The sequence below is a fragment of the Hippoglossus hippoglossus genome, chromosome 22 (genome assembly GCF_009819705.1).
Source record: "Hippoglossus hippoglossus isolate fHipHip1 chromosome 22, fHipHip1.pri, whole genome shotgun sequence".
NCBI classification, from domain to species: domain Eukaryota; kingdom Metazoa; phylum Chordata; class Actinopteri; order Pleuronectiformes; family Pleuronectidae; genus Hippoglossus; species Hippoglossus hippoglossus.
The window spans coordinates 7,488,770-7,512,483 of NC_047172.1; the positions used below are offsets into that span (position 1 = coordinate 7,488,770).

Consider the following 23,714-nt stretch of genomic DNA (forward strand, 5'->3'; position numbering starts at 1 on the left):
TAAAGGTTTTTTTTTCTTTTCACAAGGGTATTTATAGAAGTAGGCTACCCCGCTGTTTGGTTGAAGCTGGTTTATTAGGAGCTCAGCGGGGGCACCTCTGAAAGAGTGAGGCAATCTCTTCTCATTTGTTAAGTTTTGAGTAAAGTGCTTCGAGATAAGGTCACACAGGTTTAAAGAAAATACAGCAAGTGCCATTTAGGCAGGTCAGTGCCACGCACAACCCCACGTGTGCTCAAACAGCTTTTTGTTAAACATTAAATCTCCATCAATAAACTACTGCAGCTTTTTTGTGATTTTTCAAACTTTAAACCAAATTGGGGTACCACTGTACTTAATGGTTAATTTATCAGTTAATGTAATAAGTCTTTATGATCCTTACACATGAGGTATCTGCGTTTACCTTTACTGATATTATATGTATGCTGATGCTGTCATCTTACAAAATAAACAATGCAGAAAACATGTTCATTTAAATCAATCTTAACTCAAGTTCTATATATTTGGTTATATTTTCATTTTCTATTTGTTTTTATTATTTTTTACAAGTGTATAGTTAAACTGTAAAATATCAAGTCTCAATTGCATTTCTTTCTCATAAAGGTTTTATAATGACATCTTAGGAATTAATGGCACTTTTCTTTTGGCCGCTGTGTGGGTACTTCTCATTCCTAATATCGTTGCTGACCTTGAAATCACATAGAACCTGCCAGTGTGCTTGTGACGTTTAAAGAAATAAGTAATAGAGACAATCTCACAGACACTCTCTGCTTGTGTTCTGCATGGGGAAAAGGGCAATATCCAGAGAACCAAGTACAGGACACTGTCAGGAGTTCATATGTGAATACACCTGACGTCTGCCCTCTCTGCCCACTACAGGTGATCTCTCGCTGGGAACAGTACATGAGCAAAGTCAAACCCAAACAGGGAAAGACAGTGGAGGCGGAGGCTGTGGCTTCATTCTTTCCTTTCCACAAGTACTTCTCCAACGCCCCACAGCCTGTGTTCAAGGGTCGCTCGTATGAAGAGGACATGGACATTGCAGAGGGCTGCTACCGCCACGTCAAGAAAATATTTACCCAGCTGGAAGTAAGGACACACACATGCGCGCACACACACACACACACACACACACACACACACACACACACACACACACACACACACACACACACACACACACACACACACACACACACACACACACTCTCCCCCACTGAGCGTCAATCAGCGGGATGTAAAGACGTTACCTGACTGCAATAAGGCGAGGCAATTTTATTTATAGAGTATGTCAATACAGTTAAATTCAACCTGCTTTGCGCTAAAATTCACAGCAGCACAAGTTCAAATCGAATGTAAACATGTCATTTCCTCTTTTTGACTTAAACACACACACACACACACACACACACACACACACACACACACACACACACACACACACACACACACACACACACACACACCCCCCCACACACAGAGAATATGTCCGCTGTATTTGGACTGTTTCCCAGCAGGTTGTCTAGGTGTTGAACATTCCCTCTCAAGTAACTGTGTCTCACTGGCCACCATAGTGACAGGTTGCTGTAGATTAGCAGTGAATGGTGAGACACTGACTGTCTCTCAGTGATGTGTCTGCTTATGAGTGGCTCTCCTGCCAGTTTAAGTCATCACCTCTTCAGTTGAAAGACACAATCATTATATAAGATACAGAAAAGTACTATATTATACATGTATGTTTGATGACCCTTTGGGAAAAAGGTAGGCAACACAAAAATGGTGAAGGATATGACTACTTATCTATTTTTAAAAACTTTTTTCACACTCAAGCACATTGTTATCATTTCTATATTTCTATAGGGATAACAATAACATTTCAGATTTATGGGTACACCAAGGAGGTTTCTGAAAAAGCAATAAAGAAGTTATTGGCTTGGGGTAATATCCCAACACATGTGGTGACCTTGATTTATCTGGCTGGCCTCTGTATCACTGCATCACAGCACCTCTCCCTCCTCCCTGAGCCTCACCCATGCTGCAGTGAAATCTGTACACCCATTAAGAGGTATTGCTGTCAGTGGTGCAGGGCAGGGGAAGCAACATCCTGCTGAATTTGCTTATCTGTCTGCCTTTCAAAAAGTAAGAGCAGTCTGGAATAAGCTGTCACAGGAATATCCCAAGAATGTATTGCTCGACAGACAGGGACACGGTGTGCCTCCTGAGATTCCTCTCTATAAACATCTCCTGTTTCCTCCTCCGCAGTCCCACCACACCTTTTTACTTACTTTTTTCCCCCTTCTCTCTCGTCTCTGTGTCCCTGAAAACCTACCATCTTGATTTCACCCTTCAACTGCTCTGGAGCCATGAGGGTTAAAAATAGACCCCATCAATATTTTATCTTTTGATTGGTTTTAATATAGTGCTAAAATAGTAACTCATCAAATATTTATGTCTCAGTGCTGTCCGAGTCTGTTTCTCCCATCCTCCCTCCCCGTCTCTCCCTTTGCTGCCCGTGTACAGCTGGTGTAGTAATGTGAAAATAGTACGACCTGTATACCCACATCCCCCCCACGCCGCCATGATGATCGACTTTCTGAAGTGAACTGATTCGTATTTTGGTAAAAAAAAAAACTGGCTTTTGATTTTCCATTCCAGTATAAGGCATGTAAGCAGATATGTGCCGCACTTCTCCTCAAGGTGCAGTTATTGAACAGGAAACTACACTAGTACTCTCTCTGCACAGCAGCCCTGTGTGGTTGTCTCAGTATCTGCATCATGGGAAGGGAGGAGAATGTGGCCCTGCTCAGACCTGAAATTAACATCCATCTCAGGTGATCCAATTACGAGTGCACAGCTCTAAATACAGGAAGCATTGAGGACATTTGAGATCCGATCACTTAGACCACATTCGGACGTGGTCTGGGGTGCATGTAGTCTTTTAGCTGTGCGAACATAAACCTGTCCTGGGCTACACGGATCACCATTAACTGCCACATATCATTTCTCTCTCTTTCTCTCCATCCTAAAAACAACATTTGGTCAATGTGAACAAAAATGATGAATGTTTTTAGTTTGCATTTAGAGCAGGGAAGTGAGATCTGACCACATGTGAAGACTCATTCTAATGACAGGTGTGAGTTGATGTACTTTGAGCTGTACGCTTGTGATCGGATAACCTGAGATGTGCTGATACCAGGTCTGAACAGGTCTGAATGCAGAGGGATTATATTAATATGCTTCATTAAAAGGCAGGGTAGGTTACCAGGTACTTCTTTTCAGTCTCGTACATTTTTCATTGCTTTTCCTCTTCTCTACCCTTGAAGGAGTTTAGGGCCTTTGAGCTGCTGAGAAGTGGCCTGGACCGCTCCAAGTACCTGCTAGTGAAGGAAGCCAAAATCATCGCTATGACCTGTACACATGCTGCACTCAAACGTCACGACCTGGTGGAGCTGGGATTCAAGGTAGACTCCTCTCACTTGACGGCCTGTTTGAGCTTGTATTCGCTGTCGTTACTTTCAGTATTTCTGCTAAGTTACATCTCGGACTCTCTTCATTAGTATGACAACATCCTGATGGAAGAAGCGGCTCAGATTCTGGAGATCGAGACCTTCATCCCTCTATTGTTACAGGTAAGCCTCTCATGAATAAGTCATGAATCTTTAACTTAATATCTGCATGATTAATGGTTAAGACTGAGATCTACACCAATGCCCTGCTTGAAAATTATCTGCCAAACCAGAGGTATTGTAAGTTTCCACATTAGGTGTAGTTTAATCATTAACTCGAGATGTAGTGTTCTATTACCTGACTTGCGCTGTTAAGATCTGACTGATGGGCTCCACACACATTAATGGTGCTTGTCTTTGGTAGTTGTGCCTAATTGTCCGAGATAGTGCTGATGTCTGTTTACAGATGAGGTCGTTAAGCACATCGGCCCATTCAACAACTTCGCCAGAGCTCCTCTCTTTATCTCTTCTCTAGTGAGCCATAGCCAGAGCCTTCTGCCAGGTGTACGTCACAGCTAAACTCTTTATTCCTCTTCCTCCACTTCCCGGTCGTCATTCAGTCAATCATCTCTTATCCGTGATTTCAGTGATTCAATCAGCTCTTGACTTAAAAAGCTCGGTGTATCAGATTTGTCTGAGGTCAAGACCCAAACCACATCTAATTAGCAAAATTTGGCAGCATAATGTAGACTTGAGTAAAATAGGCTATACTGTGGCCGTCAATGCATCACTGCCAGTGGCTAAGATTTAGGCCAAATAGCCCTTCATAGAACACAGTACCAGAATAGCATCCTATTCTGTACATCCAATTATATTGTGACATGTTCTCTCTCTGGAGCACGGCTGTAACCACCACCTGTATTGTGCAAAATGCAAAGATATATATATACTAAGTCTCATATGGAGTCTCAAAGATCCTTTATACCCGTTTCACTTTAGTATTGTCTCTAACAGGTTTTCTGTTTGTTTGTTTTTTCTCTCTACAGAACCCAGAGGATGGCTTCAGCAGACTGAAGCGTTGGATCATGATTGGAGACCACCACCAGTTGCCCCCTGTTATCAAGAACATGGCCTTCCAGAAGTACTCCAACATGGAGCAGTCTCTCTTCACCAGATTTGTGCGGCTGGGAGTGCCCACCATAGACCTGGATGCACAGGGCCGTGCACGAGCGAGGTGGGTCGCCCTGGCAGGAACACAATAATAGTTTTTACTTTACGTGTGGTGCAGTGTGTTAATGAACAGTGTTGTCCACTCAGTTAAAGAGCATACAGTAAGAACAGTGTTTCTTCTCCCTGTTCCCACAGCCTGTGTAATCTGTACAACTGGCGCTACAAACACCTGGGGAACCTGCCTCATGTCCAGCAACTGCCTGAGTTCCAGGTGCCCAACCCTGGCCTAACCTTTGACTTCCAGCTTATTAATGTAGAGGACTTCAATGGTGTGGGTGAATCCGAGCCCAACCCTTACTTCTACCAGGTTAGTAGTACACACTGCAGTACATAAATACACACACACAGCACAACAAAAAATGGGATCTAGTGTATACTTCAAACCTTTCTACTTTTAAAATCAACAATCAAACTAAAAGGGCGCTCGGTGAGCAGGTTCCTCCACCGAAAATACTGGATCTAATCCTTAATCTGGAGCCAATCAAAAACTGTTTGGATTCTTCCTACTGTCTTGGTTGAGTAGTTTTTTTGCGTAATCCTGCTAAATAACAAACTCTCTTACACACAGGTGCACACACAGTGTTGAACCAACAGACATCATTCCTGTTACAGAATGTGTGGCAGTTTCCAAACACAGTTTATTCACTCCCTTACACAGATACACACTCATGCACACTTAGTTCCATCAGAGCAGAGAACCATATCCCTCCCCGGCCTCCATATCCTCTGGATTGGCTGCTACACAGCGGTTCATTCATTATTTAAATATAATGGTTTAGCTACCGGTCCATATGATATATTCATAACCCTGCTTGGTCTGCAGCTAACACTGGCTGCCCATCACAGACCAGTGGGTTGGTCTGTCACACAAGGAACCAGATTTTGTTTCATTGTGACAAGACTGTGTGGTGGTTTGTAAGATTTCTTTATTTTGGCACATCACCAGCACAGGAGCCCAAATGTTGTTTTCAACTGGAAAACTACCATGTAGACATTAACAGTCAAAACTAGTTTCTTCAACATGATTATCTAGTGGTTCTGAGAAGCTGTGTTCTTTTTTTAAAGGAAGGAAAAATAAACCAGATTAGTTGTTGGAGATATATTTTTCATTTTTATAATTAACACCACAGAGGTTTAAGAAATCAAAAATCCAGAAGCATCTGATTAATTGGTCTAATTAGTTGATAAATTAATATATGAATGAATCAAGACTTGTTTGTTTATAAGACAAATGTTTAATGAATCTATCCCAGTCCTCCATGTCGGTGCAGCGTTGAACATTGTGCACGCTAGTGTCTGTTGCACTTATTGTTTTTAAATCCAAATCATGTGCACTTCTCGAGACATGAAGTCACATGAGCCTCAACTCTATTTGCCTGTTGCCATTTTCTGGCGCCTCAAGGGAATTGCCAGTAACACTCACCCTGTCACACACACAATCACACACACACCCATTACCCTAGATGTAACCATCACAGCTAAATGCCCAACCTTAACCCAGACTTAACCCTCAAACCCCATGGAAGCTTTGTCAGTAAGACCAAAATGTTCTCAGATTTCAGAAATGTCCTCTCTCCATACGCTGGGCAACTCAGAGTGGTCCTCACAAAGATAGAAGTGTGCACAGACATGCACTCACACAAGCACACACACTTTCCAAGGAACTAGGGGGGGGGATAAATTGGACACTAGAGAAGCAATTGTATCCACCGCATGCTGAATGCCTGTCACAGCTGAACAAACACTGCACAAAACCCGTTTTACACTTCCACAGGAACTGTACACCCCACACACACACGCATACACACACACACACACACACACACACACACACACACACATGCACACGGACAATCCATAGTCCAAAGGTCTGTCCGTGCTTCTCTGGCTCATTTACTAAAGCACTTTCCTTATGGAGTCTCAGCCCATTAAGAGTACTTCCAAAGTTGTCAGATGGCTCTTACAGGGTAGATGCTTATCAAAATCCACATCTTCTGTTAGAAAAAGGCTTTGCTCAGCCAACCAGGCCTGCTAGTGTAGCTTTCTCTGCTTCGCTACATCTTAAATTGCTCAGGAGCATATGGCATGACGTGCTTTACTCACAGGTCGGCCAGATTGATATGAATTTATTTACCTCTTATGTGTTTGTATCTACACCACAAGCCTCTCTCTCCTTCTCCCATATCTCTGTCGCTCTCCGCCCGTTTCATCCCTCCATCCTCCACGGTCTTCATCTTGCCTCGGCCTACTGGCTCAAACCCTTTATGGGTTGGGTCTGACCTTGTTGTTATGGTTACCCAGATCTCTGGGGTGTTAGGGCATTAGATCACATTTATGTTAAACATGCACATAAAGTAGGGAAAACTGGAAATGCCAGCCAGATGTCTACTTAGATATCACTCCGTGTGTGTGTATGTGTGTGTGAGAGAGAGACTCATGCATATGTATATAGGTCTCGTGATCTTTTTTTCCCTCAGCAACCAAACTATAAAGCAACCTAATTAGTATGTGTAATGCAGTCAGATTCTTAACTTAAATTATGGGTATACAGTGACAACCTTGATCGCAAATCTCAAATGGAGTGGTTACTACTTCAATATTTTTTACTCTAGTTGTTGGTGAAGCATGATTTTGAAACGGGACTACTTGGGCAAACAAGATCAATCATCTTGTCACTGATATGCATATCATATTTAATTTACCAATTTTTAATATATTCAATTTAAAACAACAGCAACTCATACCTGGCATTTGCTGCTGGACTTGAGCAAAGAATTGAAACATGGCGTGGCCATTAACAATTAAGAATTTGTGAAATTTGGAGACAGGTAACGCATGAGGAGCAACAGAGGCTGTCACTGTTTTTGATGTGTTGACTCCAGTGCAGCTGGACCGGGAACAGTTGATGAGGCTGCATAAATTATTATCAGAGATGTGAGGCTGCAGTCCAGGCTTAATTGAAACTGCATGAATAATGCAAACTGTTGCCCTCTTTTTTTGGTCACATTTGAAGGGCAGAGTACAGCCTTGGAGCGATGATGCACGTGCACACGCTGAGGAATTTGTTGATTGTAAAGTACATGCGTGTTTGCTCGTTTACATATTTAGGACCGTGTTATTATTTTAAATGCCTGTATTTGCATATACATTTATATTTTAATATGCACTTTAATGTAGAATGTGGAAACAGCCTGCAGCAGCTATTTGGAAGATCTGGCCTTTCTCAATTCACATGAAAATTCAGTAATAGTAGTTTGACAACATTATGCCACCAGACTAAGTAACAAAAAGTTTGATGATGCAGCCTTTTGTCACACATCTGAAACCCCAATTAGCTACTCCCCACTTACTGAAAATCAGAACCATATTAGAAAATGTCTCCTCCTCCTCTCTGCCTCGATGTAGGGGATCCTGGAATGGGACATTTTGTCCCAGCCTGGCGAGTGGTGGTGTTGAGCTCTGTCTGAGGCAATTAATTCCAGCCCAGATCAGATTGCTACTCATGCATGAATGAGCGGGCTTTTATCCGGCTGGAAATTTAAACACTTGACAGGCGGGAAAGGGCCAGAGCAAGATGTTACGAGAGAATGTGAAGAGCGAGGTGTCAAACACGAGCAGACAGCCCTGGATTCGCTGATAGGAAGAAAGACCCCTGTATTTATGATTTACTCAGAAATCGTACAGATGGAAAACACTTTTCTATGTCAATCTCCCAAACATCAGTTTTGTCTCCGTTTGATTACAATATTGTTTTGTGAAAATATAATAATGTTGATCTTATCCTCTCCCCTTATCTCTCCTCCTGCGAAGAACCTGGCGGAGGCCGAGTATTGTGTGGCTCTGTACATGTACATGCGTCTACTGGGCTACCCCTCCGACCGCATCAGCATCCTCACCACCTACAATGGGCAGAAACACCTGATCAGAGACGTCATCAACCAGCGCTGTGGTGGCAATCCCTTCTTCAGACAGCCCAACAAGGTAAGGACACGTGCACCACTTAATTCATGCTTTAAGTAGGATGCAGTCCATTCTATCAAATGTATCGTTATGAAATGATATAGGAGCCTTTTTTTATAGAGCACATGGGTGTAAGTTTGCAAGTTGAAATGTGCTTATATGCAGAATCCTGTGAAATAACAAGTTGTTTGTGGTAATTGTTTGATGTAGTGTTCTGTAAGAAGGCTAAATCAGCACACACCTTTCTTTAGCAGCATCATTTTACTGTACTTGGAAGCCTTTCAAGGATTCATACTCTGTCTCTACATTCAGCCGAGGGACTTAAATTCACCTGAAAGGCCAAATACAGGACATATACGTACGTCTCAAGTGGTGTAGCTCACAAACACACCCGATTCCACACCCTCATGCTCCTAATCACATGAGGGTGACACGTTTCTTTTCCTCTTCTCTCAAGAAGGAATCCACAGTCCCAACATGTGTGTTTTCACTCTATACATTATATATGTGTGTGGGAGTCAGACTAGTTAAGTGGGGACATACCTTATACACATGACACGCACATGAGCACAGTTTCTTCACACCTCGAGATGTCAGCTGCTGTCAATTCACCAGCATCTTACTCTCTGTTACTGTGAGAGAGAACATCCACAGCTCTCAATTCCCACAAGGCTACTGCTGTTTCTGGATAATGTTACAACAAACACACACTTGTTCTCTTTTAAGTTATTTATCACTAACAACAGTTTGGGCATTTTAAGTAGATTTGCAAGTCTTTATACTTGCAGTGTAACATACAGTAATCTTTTGATTTAAGTGAATCTACATTGGTCTCATGGAAGACTAATAAGTGGCTCATGAAAAGTCTTGATCTGCTTACACGGTTTTAGGCAAAGCAAATTTATTTCCTCATGGCATTCATTGTCCGGCTTCATCAAATCATGAGACCGTTAAGACTGCTGCAGGTCATAAGACCCAAATAGAGCAGGACACCGCTGTGCTCTCTCTTCTCTGCAACAGGGAACATAGCAGCCAACTGCATACCTCTGTAAAGAGTGTGTGCACTCATTTGTTTCTGCCTCTTTAGGATGTTGTTCTAGTATAAACACTGACCTTGTCAGGGCCAGTAGACCTCATGGGGACCAAAAGCCCGGTCCTAATGAGGCTAAATGTCATGCCTGAGATCCTGGTTAAGGTTTGGGGTGTGATGTGAATTGTGGTGAGGTTAGTGTTAGGCATGAATCGGTCATGGTTAAAGTTAGGGATATGTTTTGGTTACGATGTCCACAATGAATGCAAGTCAATGCAGTGGTGTGTGTGTGTGTGTGTGTGTGTGTGTGTGTGTGTGTGTGTGTGTGTGTGTGTGTGTGTGTGTGTGTGTGTTGTGTGTGTGTGTGTGTGTGTGTGTGTGTGTGTGTGTGTGTGTGTGTGTGTGTGTGTGTGTGTGTGTGTGTGTGTGTGTGTGTGTGTGTGTAAACGATTTCAAAGAGCCTGGATGCTTAGAGTGTGGGTGTAAACTCTGAGCTGTGTTCATCCCTGAAGGATCCCTGTTGAGTTTTCTCTCCATCCAGCCCACATTATTCCCCTGAACTTGCTTTCTTTCCTTTACACGGTGTTAAGTCAGCAAAACGCTGGCACAGTTTCCCATCACTGTTCTGTTTGTACTGCCAAATGCTTTTACCCGCTGGCCTCCGTTTTTTCCTTTCCTCTGTCTTCATTCTTTTCTCTTTACCCGCATGCTCACCTTTCTTCTGCTCCTGGTTCTTCAGGCCTTTCACAGACTTAACAATGTCTCAGACTATCCAGGATTTCCAGAGAAAGTTGTGAGATTTGAGTGAAAATGGCTCCATCACCTATCATTTTTTTGTATAATTGTGCCATAGTTACAGAGATGTTGTATATTTTTACTGCTTCTCAAGTGTGAGTGATAAAGCAAGGTGTTTCTCCACACCGGCCTGGTGTAGCTTCACATGACATTGTTTTTTGTCAACAAATATAATGAAATCTCAATCAGACAATCGGCCCTAAACCCATTCATTATGATTTTTTAACATACATTTTTAAAAATGGTTCAAAAACAGATATTTCTACTATATATTTCTATAGTTTTTTTTGGCCAATTGGAGATCTGTGGCACAGAGGAAGTGTATCAGCCTCAATTCATCGATTTTTGTTTTTGTTTAATTTGTTGACAATACTAAAAATCTACATTTCTAAGGTACAAAAAAACCTCTCAGCAAGTTGCTTTTCATGAATTGTCCAAGTGATTTGTATTAACAGTTTGCAGTTTCAAGTTAATGGTGCATTCTACCCACCTGCAGGGTTGGAGTGTTTAATGATCCTTCCTATTGTTGTGTCTGTGTTTTGTTATGTGCAACCCCACCTTGTTGCATTGTCATCAAGTGTATTCCCCGTTCTGACAGCTCGCCAGAAAACTGTGCTTGGTCATGTCGGATGTCCTGCAACGTTAAGACATAAAGCATTATTCCGTGTGCTCGTGGCCTGAGTCAGTATGCATGCCCAGCAATAAAGTGACAGGGGTGACAGGCTGTTAGATTTGCTGAGAAGAAAGATAGCCAGAGAAGGGGAGAGATGACAAAGAGAAAGGGACTCTTGTGGGAAAACGCTGAGCGGCTGAAAGGTCATCGTGCTGAGCGCCGGGTCCGGTGTGTCTGACAATGTGTCACAGTGGCTAAAACCAAGAAAATGTCAACAGCCAGCACCCTTTGCTGTCACGACTTTAATTAAGGAGGGCCAGTTAGCACCAGTCACAGTCTCAAACTCAAATGAAGACACTAGCTGAATCCCAAATACGGCAGTTGGCACACACATGCATGCAGCTATGCACCAATGCATTTGCATTAATGTTTTTTCTAGTGTACTCTGGGAATTTTGGACAAAGTACACTCAAGTTTACTTTTGGGTCTGTATTTTCATCACTTGGATAGTATGTATTCGTTCATGTCACTAAACAAAACTTAATCCCATAAATACAAACTGGATTCAGAGTTGTTACATGTGTGGTTGCCACTGAAATCCAGAGAAAGCAAACTATGAAACACAAGTGATGGAGTTGTGTCATTAGTTAGTTTAAATTCACATCTATGTTCGAGGAGAGATGAATTAGAAGAGAGGAAGGACCTTCTGCATTCCTCCCTTTACTAATTCACATGGCTGCACGCACGCACGCACACACACACACACACACACACACACACACAGCCCATCCCTTCTTTTCTCTGCAGAGCAGGAACTTTCCTCACAGTAAACAAAGTTCCGCTGAGTGGCCTGAACGTGTTAGAATTAAATGTGGACATAGAGGGGACACATGCCTTCTTGAAATCTCCCAGCATATCTTTTTTTGACAGATATGAAATCCTGAGACATCCCAAAGTCCCTGATAATACTGCAGTGTGACTTGTGTAAATACCACTGTGCAATGCAACAATGAGTAACTGAACGAAAAATAGGGGAGATCCAGAAATCAGCTGAGAGATAGAGTATCATGAAAATGATTCTCAACTGCTCCTAATAACAACGTGCATGTGTGTGTTTGTGTGCTTCCTTGTATCCACAGACACGCATGTGCCACAATGACATGACCTCTGTAATTCACTCCCTGGAAGATTCCTCATAAATAACTAAACACCATGCAAAATGCTACACCTTGGGGAGATTCTCTATCCGGGCTTTGTAGCCACTGTCTGTGGGCTAACAATACCCCCCCCCCCCCCCCCCTCTCTGTTCTCTGCAAGACAATCTGCACTGTCTCAGTTTAAACCATGCAGTTGTAGTTGTAAGTCCACAGCGTACTTCGGCAAACTCTGCATATGCCACAATTGTGTGGACATGTGCATGCATGCATGTGTATCTCGGCTGTTTGACTTCAACGTTTATCCTTTGACGTGCACATACAGCCCTCGACGCCTCGTGCTATTGTAAAAAACGACATATTGTTGCCTCTGGTGCTGCACCTGTTCTGCATAGCAACAGAGAGACCTAAATAAGTATTGGTGTATTACCTCATTAGCCCCATTGCATTTCCTTTCACACATTCACACACTCAACCCTATTTGCCTTCTTTTTTACCCCAAAAGAGTTTTGGGAAGTGGTTCAGTTCAGCAAAGGGAGTTCCAGGATGACTGGAAGTTGTACGAGCTAAAAGGGCTGTGACTGGGACCACAGCATGTTTTATTTAGCTCGGGTTGGTTCATAGGTCGGTTGCTGTTCTCCTGGGCTTGTGTGGCTTCTCGATGGTAGCTGACGTCCTATTGATCCACTCTAGCATATAGATCTTCAGAGGAAAGACAACCTCTCTCTGCATGGCTTAGGACTTCTCTGCCTGTAGCCTATATAACCTGACAGTAGTCTTTTCTGTACAATATCAAAGGACTTGAGACTTGTTTTGTTTTTGTAACCTCTGTTCTCATGTAGTCTGAGAAAACCTCCCAGCTACTACTTTTAACTTTGATGCCAATGCCATAATAAGTAGGAGGATTCTCAAAGTGGGTTTTTCTGTTTTATATTCCTATTTCACATTTTTCTTGATCATGCTACCCAACAGTGAAACACAGGACTTTCCCTGATCAGGTAATGATCCTATAGCTTTATGTTAGGGTCATCAATTTGAATATCATTTACACTTTATTTCTGAGCAAACAGTTTTCTTAACATTTGACGTGAAAGCGCTAAATGCAACACTTCCCATTAGTCTTTGCTGCTGTTGAGGATTTCTACCAATCCAAGATTTAGAAATGCTACAAAGTCACGTGAATCACATCACACAACAATCTCAGTGGGAAAAACAAACAGGACTTTCACTCCTGGAACCTGAGGCATTCAAAGTAGCTCCTCCAAGTAGGCAACTCAATTAAAGATGGACAAGAAGGCCTGTTACCAAGACCAGTTACCGTTTTTTACCGTTGCATCCCCTTTTCCAGGCTAAATATCAAGTTTCAAGTGCAGGTGCAGTATTTTCTCTGTATGTAAGGTGCGACAGTACTGACAGTGTCAAAGCACATCTCTGTTCTTCATGTACAGAAATAAGTACACTTCCGAACAAGACAGGATTACCAGGGTTTAAAGGCAAATTGGCTGACACAAATTTCCTCTAGCTTTGAATGAAAGATTCCCACAGAGAGCCACCTCTCCTCCATTCTCTGTCTCCCTGAAATAAGCTCTGATCCAGTCATGCAGTGTGGCCCCCAGTACCGTTGCCCTGGGTCTCTTGGGCCCAGGTAAGAGGCTAGTGGCGTCAAATGCCCTCTAAGCCGTATTAGCCCTGCCTGCTGCCCGTGTGGCCCAAAGCGATAACGGTAATAACAAGACAACACAGGCACCGGTGCTCGTCGAAAAAAGAAAAAGAATTTAAGACGGAAATCAGTCACGCTCATGTTTCTGAACATTTCGGCTAAATCCTTTCACCTGCCTAAAACGCAAACACTCGTTTATTTTTGTAAATACACACTGCTGTAGCTTAGGTAGCACATCTGATGATATGTGTCTGTCCAACAATGAGTATTTTTTTGTGTGTGTCCATGCAGGTGACTACGGTGGACAGGTTCCAGGGTCAGCAGAATGACTACATCATCCTCTCACTGGTCCGCACCAAAGCCGTGGGACACCTGAGGTAATTACTTCGATGCACGCCAAGCAGAAAAAACGTACCTGACCCAGAATAGACACCATCAGCAGCTACTCCTCCGCAAACATACTTGTGTACTGAGATCTTCACCTAAGATACACATCCTCCAGGAATATGCCACATGCGTAAATGCAGGCGCGTAACTCTCCCGAGACCTGCTGCTCTCAGGAGGCGTTCTCTCTTTTGTGATGTGTAACTACTGAACGCAGTTTGCTAAAAGACTAGAAACAATAAGAGTCTTCCCTGTCTTGAACTATGCATGAGCTAAATTTGACGCAGGGACTCTAAAGGGGGCCTCAGGACAGGATCATGTCTGTGGAACTAACGCTACCTTTTGTCCCGGGTAAGAGAAGCTATTGTGCTCTGATGATTGGGTTGAGAATATCGAACAAAGAGCTCCGTTCTGAACCAAGTCAAACCATATAACAGCGATTAAGATGCATGATTGTTAACCAAACTGCGGCAGTATTTTTTACGTCTTTCTCTCCACATCCCAAAGCTCACTGCTTAACTGTACTCCCCTGCTGGCCTCTCTTCAGTCTTCAACTCGCTTTTCCTTATCTCTCCGCTCCCTCGTCTCCTCTCTGCCGCCTCCTTCCTCATTTCCCTGAATTGATTTGTAGTGAAATGGCCTTTCACTCCTCAGCTGCCATGAGATCCCAATGAGCTCTTCACACTTAAATCGCCGCATGTTTTAATACCAGACAATTGAGGCTGAACTGCTGCACGGCACTCCGAGCTCGCCTCGCTGGCCTCTGGCTGTGATGTACAGTAGCTGCGGTTGGAATTGCACAGCTCACAGCTGTACCGCCAGCGCCTTCATCCGTCCTCACATTGGACAGTCTGCAAATTGGAGCCCCAGTGTGAATAATAACCCATTCCTTTTGTAGCTAGATTCACACACACACACACACACGACCTGTGAACATGGTCAGTTTTAGCTGGCAAGAGAAAAACATTTAAGAACTAGATGAAGCAATAACTTGGTGTTCGCTGGGAATGAGAAGTGCAGCGGGCCCCAGAAAGTGGTCATTTATCTTGCCAGCAGTGCCTGCTCTCTTCTCAGCATCAGTCACTTGATCTTGTCTTACGCTGGATATTAAAGGCTGCCTTTTGCACATCGAAACACATCCCTTTAACAATTTGCAGTTATTCAATGGAGGAGGATAGGACAGTACTAGAACAGTTAGTTTCTATTCACTTTGATGGGGATTATTTACCCAGGACAGGCCCTGTGAACCTATTTCTGCATTCAGCTTCTTACTGTGAGTGATCTTCAGTGTTCCCAGGCTCCTCGAGAACACACACTTATCTCTCAAGGTTAGAACAGTTGTGGTTACAAGAGAATATTTGAACTTGCATTCGTTAAAAACGATGCTGTCTTCTTCCTGAAAAGGGTTTTTATTAAAAGCTCTTTTATCTTGTGTACGTACAAGCTGGAAATAGAGCTGAATTTTACTTATTCTACAAATATCTTCAAAAATTCTACATTTTGTGGCACACCTTAAAAATGGCTGTCTTTGAGGCGCCCGTATTGTCACTTAGTAGCGCAAGCCCCCTTTGCTGCGTGTCCCTCCCCCATTCTCTCTCCCCATTTCACACTTGCTGTCCACCTCTATCGATGCAATAAAGGCAAAAAATGCCCATAATAATATGTTTTAAAAGAAAGTGGTCATCTTCGGGCAACCTGATATTCCTGTGGCCACAGTTGCTAAAATAAGTAGGAATTTTATACAACATGGGGCTATATTCATCCTCCAGGGGCGTGGTCACGACAGGAAAACTGATTTCTTCCACCGGTGGGAAAAGAACTAAGGAAAATGTACCTCCAGTATCAAGGATACAAAAGTGTGTGACTGCACCAAACATTGGGCTCAGGAAGAAAGAGAAATATAAAAAATTGTGACTGGAATTTGCTAAAATGCATGTTGACAAGCCACAGTGCTCCTGGGAGATGCAGATGAAACTAAATTAAAGATTTTGTTTAGTCACATCAGCTCTATGTTCACACCTCACAACCTCGGTTTTTTTTTTAATGGTTCACTTTGTAAAACAGCACATTTTTATGGCTTCTGCCCAACACTGTCTGTCTCTGTGTATTGTATGCAACTTTAATACACCCCCAGACTTTTGTCCCCAATTTTTCAAACAAAGGTAGACCGGCCCAAGACTTGAGCATTGATTTTAATGCGTGGAACCTGTACGCTTCCCCTTAAATAACAGAGCAACTGAAATACCTAAAGAATGTCTTTTAATGCAGTTTTTCATATTCATGCTTTAACTTAATATTCATTCATATCTTGGGGTCCTTGACTCTTCTGAATGGAAGGTTGAGTGGTTCAAAGAGCAGTGATTCATGGGATATTCTTGTGCTTTCCATTGTGTTTTTCACCTTCTGGGATCACGGTGCTTTACCACTGACTTTTACCTCCTCCTCCTGCATCTCGCCTCCTGGCAATCTGTTGCCGTGACAACCACGGGGGACACAGCTGACCATATGATGAGCTGACCCCTTGCTTTGACAGGAGAGGCATTCCTGCTGATACACACAGGCACGCTCACATGCAGGAGCACACACTGTGACAAGGAAGCACAGATCCAGACACGCTCTGACATGTACACACACCCGCATGTGGGAACACACACACACACAAATGGTACTCGTCCACTTTGCCCTGCCGTGTCACAGCACAGCCCAGGTGGGCGTTTCTCACTTGTGCCATGTCCACAGGCTATCGTGCCTCGTGATTGGCTCATCTCCTCTAGAGCCGCGTGCTCATTGGTTCGAGGCTGTTGTAGTTTGTCTCTGTGGAAATGTTGTGCTTTGAAGTTTGCTTTTTTTCCACCATGCAGTGTCTGCCGCTCCAAATGTGCAGCAGTTCTCACACAAATCTGTAGGTTGTACACGTTAACTCTGACAACGGTTTCCCATAATCCGTTTTTTCTCCCCTCTACATATTCATGGGAGTCATCATCCATATTGCAAGAATTAATCCTCTTAATCTCCTGAAGTGCAAGGGTGGACTTTTTTTGGCTGCATGTCAATGTGTGCGCTGTACGTGTTAATGTTAGTGTATCTCTGCAAGCGTGTCGAATTCTTCCACTGCTTGAGTAAACCAAAGACTCACTCCCCCTCAATGCTCTTTTATATTCCATGCTCTGTGGCCCTGCTTTTGTCTCAGTGTAGATTTATAGGCAATCTAAATGGTCATGTTTTGCACAGCTCCATTAGGTGGACCACACCAACACCTAAAACACACAATACGAGGATTTATCACGTACTAAAACATTGACAGGTGCCGTCTTTTTCATCAGTCGTCTTAGTGAAACATTGATACAGCCTTTAGAAGCTCCCCAATACGGTTTGTCTCTCTTCCTGAATGTCTTTTGTTTGCAACTGTAAAGGCTCATTTATGCTCAACGTTTGATATTTATACGGAAATGGACGTCTTTTGAAAACATGCAGACTCGGGGGAATCAGACGGAACAGAGCAGTACCACCGGGAATCATAGGGGGCGGTAGTGTAGCAAAAAGTAAAAACGATACAATATGAGGAAGACTTAAAGACATCTATACTTCGCATTCAGTGGCATTCCTCTACAGTGGGGCAGATAAACAAGCACTTTGGATTTCACGTCGAGTCAAGCAGGTCGACCCCTCTGTCTCTAATCTGTTCATTCTGCTGGATGGCAAGAAACAGTCACCTATCTGCCCCTCTCCTGCACCCTCCCCCCTCTCCCTCTCCATGTCTGCTGTTGATCCCTGCCCTTTTGCCTCCCATCTCTTTATTTCTCTCTTAGCGTCTATATTTGTCCCCCTCACCTATCGCTGCTTATCCCTCACTAAACCTCTCTCCTCCCACACTACACTGCCTCTTTCCTTTCTTTACAATCTTCACTTGATTCCTCCACTTTCATCCTGTTATTCAGTTTTTGTTTTTCTTCCCCCTACACATTTCTTCTCCTCTTACAATTTCACACGTTCCTCCCCCACCTCTGCCACTTCTCTTTGATATCTCCCCTCCCCCCTACCCGTGTCAAAACCAATTGTCAACTTTTTTTTTTCCTCCACAGGGATGTGAGGCGTCTGGTGGTTGCCATGTCAAGAGCCAGACTGGGTCTGTACATCTTTGCACGGGTGTCCCTGTTCCAGAACTGCTTCGAGCTGACTCCTGCCTTCAACCAGCTCACCGCCCGACCTCTGCAGCTGCACATCAGACCGCACGAGTACTACAGCCAGGAACAGCCTGTACGTAAATACGCATGCATGCACACGCTACTTTCTTGAAGGAGAATAATGTGATGAGTTTCTCCAGGTTTGTAGATAAAAACCAAGCTTACTTCTGCGCCAGGGGCCGTTTCCATAAAACCGTTGCCCTCTCCAGCGTCTCCCCATGCTACTGCTGCCACAGACCCCTGACTCCATCTAATCCTGCCTCTATATTCTGAATGGCATCTTCATTCCTCTTGGTCCTCTCCGGCCCCAAGTCTTACTGCAGCTTTACCCACAGGCCCTGGTCTGTTAACAGCATTCTGCACGGGGCCATCTGCAGGCATGGGAAACACGGGCCCAGCTATAATTAAACCCCAAAGGTCAGAAAGCAAAACCACACTCCCAAATCCCGCCAGGGCCACTGGAAGACGACTGTTGTCTGGTCACTGTGTCTCGCTGACTGGCGTGTGTGGCAACAGGGGTGTCTAAAATACCCCACAGCCTGTGACACTTCCTCTGACTCTGGAGTGTTCATTCCCATGGGGGACAGCTGTTTTGGGCACACACATGTGGCCCCTGCTTAGCCCGTCTATCCGGAGTCAGTAAACCCCCGCTGCTTAACACGCAGATGCAAATCAAAAGTCAGATTTCGTCTGGTAACACACGACCAGGACTGTCACAGGCTACTTAGCCGTGCTGATTCAGGGGCAGTTCTAAAAAATAAAGGACAACACTGCTGCTTAATGCTCCATATGGATAAGTACGTGTTTACAGCGCTATTAGAGAGAACAGGACAGGCGGTAAAACATGATGCCTAATCACACTCAATCACTGAGGAGCACATTCACACGGTGATGTCTTCACTGACGGTTTCACAGCAATAAAATCACACACAGTTAACTTTTACATTACTGGCGCCATCAGCGTATTCAAATTGACACGATGCCCAAAGGGCCTCTGTGAGCATCACCCCTGTATCCAGGAGGTAACGGCCCAGTCGATTGAATATTCTGCTCACTTACCCCCCCAGTTTAGGCTGCAAGACTCCGTCTGCATGCTGATATGATGAAATTACAAACTCTGCCTCCTCAAATGCTTTTGATAGGGTGTGTGTGAGCAGTGATAGCTGCAGGCAGCAAGTGAGACATTTGTTTTCAGATAACAAGCAGGTTGCAGCGAGCGAGTGAATTCTAATGTCTCCGGCACGTTTAGCCTCAGGCCAGTAGTTTACCAGGTGGTAACAATTAGGAACAACTGCTGACGATACGGATAGAACTCTTCATTAACGTCCTTTTCACAAAACATCGCGGATTCAACGCAGTCTGTCTCTCACCGATCGTGTTTTTCTTTCTTCCCCTCAGAGAGATGCTTCTGGACAGTCCGACCAAATTGTCAAGAACATGCCAGAGATGGCCAACCTGGCGTATAACATGTACATGCACATGATCCAGACCTCGCAGAAAAACAGACAGGTAAAACACATTTTACGTTTACAATAATGAAGAGTGTGAATCATTTAAAAACCTTTGGTGTCTCATGATATCAATTTTACTGCTATGAGACACCTGAGACTAGTTCAAACTGGTGCTTTTGCTCTATTGGTTACACACACACACACACACACACACACACACACACACACACACACACACACACACACACACACACACACACACACACTCGCATCGTATTTAACCTCCTCTACTAGTCTCGTTACATTAAGAGAAGAAGAAACATTAAAACCGCTCACACTCTTCTCCCTGGTCGCCATTTTTTTTCAACCATTACAATTTAATGCAGCAGAGTAAATGGGTCAGTTGTAAGAGAACAGTTGGAGAATTAACAGACCATCGTCAGAGCATAACAAGTGTGTAGCTTGAATGACTTTAAACTGTATATATGGTGTCACATTATTGTCTTTTGTGTTCACTTAAAGAGGATTAAAGCATGATGGAGGGAGACAGGCAAAATAAAACGACCATCAAGGGAGAGAGACCCATTTGGCTTTGATGGTATCTAAAGTACATTAACCTCGACGTGGAGCATATCCCCGCGAAGGCTGACGCGATATCATGTTTTCACTTCTTGATTGTCGTAGCCGAAAGAAGTTACGATAACAATATTATCACAATATCTAGAGAAAGTCTGTCAATTTCATCTTTAACCTTTTATCTCACTTCTGGCAAATGAATTATGCTCAAAATCTGCAAAATATTAATAACTACCAGGGTCGTGCAGATAGAAGATGAATGAAGAAGATTTACAGTATTATATTAATGTATTCAAATATATATATTTTTCCTATATTCCCGAAACTAGGAAAACTTTGACATGGTAAAGTTTCACGTCTGCATCGCCTGCATACAACACACACACACACACACACACACACACACACACACACACACACACACACACACACACACACACACACACAACCTTCTGACTGTGCCTTATGTGTGTAGGTGCCCCGCTGATACAGAAACGGGGCAGAGGAGATCATACGCAGACAGAACACATCACTTCCTTAGTCAGCTCGCTTTTTTATTTTTTCATGGATGTAAAAGAATAAACTTCTGGTCTTAATGAGAGGGAGGGAGAGCGAGAGCGGGGGAGAGAGAGAGGGAGAGAGAGAGAGAGCGCTGCAAGAAAAACAGCTGGTTCTGCATCTCCAGAGCGCCTCCGTTACTTTCACAGAGAGAAGGAGAGAGAAATGCTCAGCAGAAGATTTTCACAATATCAATAAAGAATTTTTGTTATTACCATCAATACTATTATATAATATACTACTATAGCGATATTTTGACAATCATAATCCCAGCAGAGCAGAACTAGATTTGATATTTTGTTCCACCATATGAAAAATCAACGTAGAAATGCCCTAATTTCACATTTTGCACATGTTCCTTTGCCTCCAGCAGCAGCAGCAGACGATGGCTCTGCCTCCAAAACAAACCAAGACGGACGCTGTGATGGAGGAAGTAGCAACAGCAGCAGCAGCGCCTAGCTCCGCGGAGCCGCAGGAAGAAACCCCCATGGAGCAGGACACCCCAGAAGGAAAAGACGGCTCACAGCCAGAAACTGAGGACACGGGCACGAAGGAGGAGATTGAAGATACAAAGAGCCATGCGAAGATGCCAGAGCATCCTGGAAGAGACAGCGACAGCGATGACGAGGACAACGCGGAGGAGCAGGAGCAGTAGAGGGTCTTCAGATGGGACTACTGCCTGATTGAGGGCCTCAGTTATTTAGGGGACCAGGGACTGTCCCTTAAGAAAAAAAAATTTGTGTGGAGTCAGTGATTCTGAATTTTTAGATCCTGATGATAATGTTTCATTTTCTACAACATTTGATTTTGTAGTACTTTTGTATTAAAAAAAACCCAGAAACCCTTCATTGTCTGACATGTTTTAGTATCCGTGAACCCACCAGAGTGTGTAATGCTCTTAGAGAGACTCTTATCTATAGATCTCTCCCACACGCACATGCCGACAGACAGTGTCAAAATCTCCGTCATGATACTTCTATCCATTCATCTGTTTCCCTCCTCTGCTTTAAGCACAACTCAAAGCTGATTGTCTCGGCCTATACCAGCTACACAAGCTGCGACTAAGCTGCAATTGTAGGTCAGTGGCTTCACCCGGGGGCCAGTGTGCATGCTGGGGGATTTCGTCTTGCCCTCTGGATGTACACACTCAACCAGCGAGCTTCCAATCCCCTGCCATTCATAACTTTGCATGGAGCGGTGGCAGCACATCGCTCAGTGCACAAGATATCGTATCAACTGGGTCAAATTCGAGTAGATGAGCCATTCGAAAGCCAAGTTCCAACCGGGATGGGAACGAGGTAATTTAAATATAAGTCCACCTTAGACAAATGGAGAGGTTAAAACAGTCCACAGCCCTGCAGCGAAAAACACAGACTGGAAATTCATTCATTATCATGCACCAGGGGTTGATTGTTACATCATACCTCAGGCGAGCTGAGCGAACAGGTCAGCTGCACAGCTGCTCTCGCCCGGGCCGGTCTACAGACCTGATGGAGGAGCATGTGTTGATGGATACGCAGAGACACATTTCCTGCCTTCAGTCGAGTACGGAGTCGTGTAATCTCTTTTTATTTTTTATCTTCTGAGAGCCACGGCTCACGCGAGTATTTTGGAGTAGTAGGCTCTGTTTCTGTTGGCTGAGGAAAGGATTAGAACGAGAGAGGTTAGATAAGGGGAGATAATCTCTGTCAGCTGAGGCTGCACGTATGAATTACTCACCAAAGGTTTGGCAGAGATCCCACAAGACTGGGACCGAGGGAACTGCATCACCTGACTCCTGAAAATATGTCGTAAATTCTACTCGACCACAATAAACACAGAAATGCAGCAATAACACAAACACACATGATTTTCCAACCAAATGTGGGTCTCTAAAAAAAAAACCCATGACACCAGGCAGACTTCCTCGAGTCACATGAATGTTTGCATTGTGTAATATCCTCCCCTCGGCTTAAAAACCTCCCAGTCGCTAACTTTTAGTTTGTTCTTCCACCGCTGGGCTCTTGGGAATTCAGCAGCCAGTTGGACCTTGTTGTGGCAAATTAGAGCTAACTGGTGGGAAGTGCTCACACACACACACACACACACACAGCATCTGTGGAAAGTCTCACACAGGATCTTGGACACTGGGAAAAAAAAAGGTCCAAACGAGAAGGAGACCGGGAGCCGTCTCACTCCAGAGCCCTTTTCTCCCTGCTGAAGGTGAACATGTCTTTTATACTCACATTAGGTTAATAGCTACTTTGCAACTTCTAACTTTTGCAATGGGTGGAAGCCTCACAGGCACTAACAGCATGCAGGATAACTAACTAAAGATTATACCTTACTGTTTTCTGTGTACTGAATGATTACCACGTTAAAAATGTCTTGTGCTTTTTTTTTTTTGTATTTAAAGCGGTCTTTTCTACAAAAAATGGGATTCTGGTTCTCAGTCATTAAAAGAAGGCAACAGGAAGAATGTGTCATGTGAGGAGAAAAGGCAGAAGTCAAGAGCTTGTGTAATGTTATTCTGCTTTTAGAATAATTGTGGTTTAGTGGTCGCCATGTTTTTTGTATTTTTTAAGGGCGTTTCCTGTAAAGCATGGGATCCACCGTGGTGCATGTGTTCGTGTTGGATGTGTAATTTATTGCCCAATCCTACGTGACAGTTGTGTCACAACAGGAAATTTAACTACA

General features: G+C 43.7%; 1 protein-coding gene across 4 annotated transcripts in view; it reads left to right on the forward strand.

The window, feature by feature from the left end:
* aqr (aquarius intron-binding spliceosomal factor) overlaps nucleotides 1–21,884 on the forward strand; it is a 47,606-nt gene extending 25,722 nt beyond the window's left edge. Inside the window, exons 27-36 of one of the 4 annotated variants that reach the window (XM_034577540.1) lie at nucleotides 877–1,086; nucleotides 3,321–3,458; nucleotides 3,555–3,626; nucleotides 4,490–4,677; nucleotides 4,809–4,980; nucleotides 8,484–8,654; nucleotides 14,177–14,262; nucleotides 18,352–18,526; nucleotides 19,852–19,962; nucleotides 21,409–21,884. In XM_034577540.1, coding sequence (XP_034433431.1) covers nucleotides 877–1,086; nucleotides 3,321–3,458; nucleotides 3,555–3,626; nucleotides 4,490–4,677; nucleotides 4,809–4,980; nucleotides 8,484–8,654; nucleotides 14,177–14,262; nucleotides 18,352–18,526; nucleotides 19,852–19,962; nucleotides 21,409–21,693 — 1,608 coding nt within the window. In that variant the 3' untranslated portion in view covers nucleotides 21,694–21,884. Of the gene's footprint in view, nucleotides 1–876; nucleotides 1,087–3,320; nucleotides 3,459–3,554; nucleotides 3,627–4,489; nucleotides 4,678–4,808; nucleotides 4,981–8,483; nucleotides 8,655–14,176; nucleotides 14,263–18,351; nucleotides 18,527–19,851; nucleotides 19,963–21,402 lie in introns of all 4 variants that reach the window. The other 3 variants (XM_034577538.1, XM_034577539.1, XM_034577541.1) reach the window with 3 other exon arrangements.
* The last annotated feature ends 1,830 nt before the right edge of the window (nucleotides 21,885–23,714 follow it).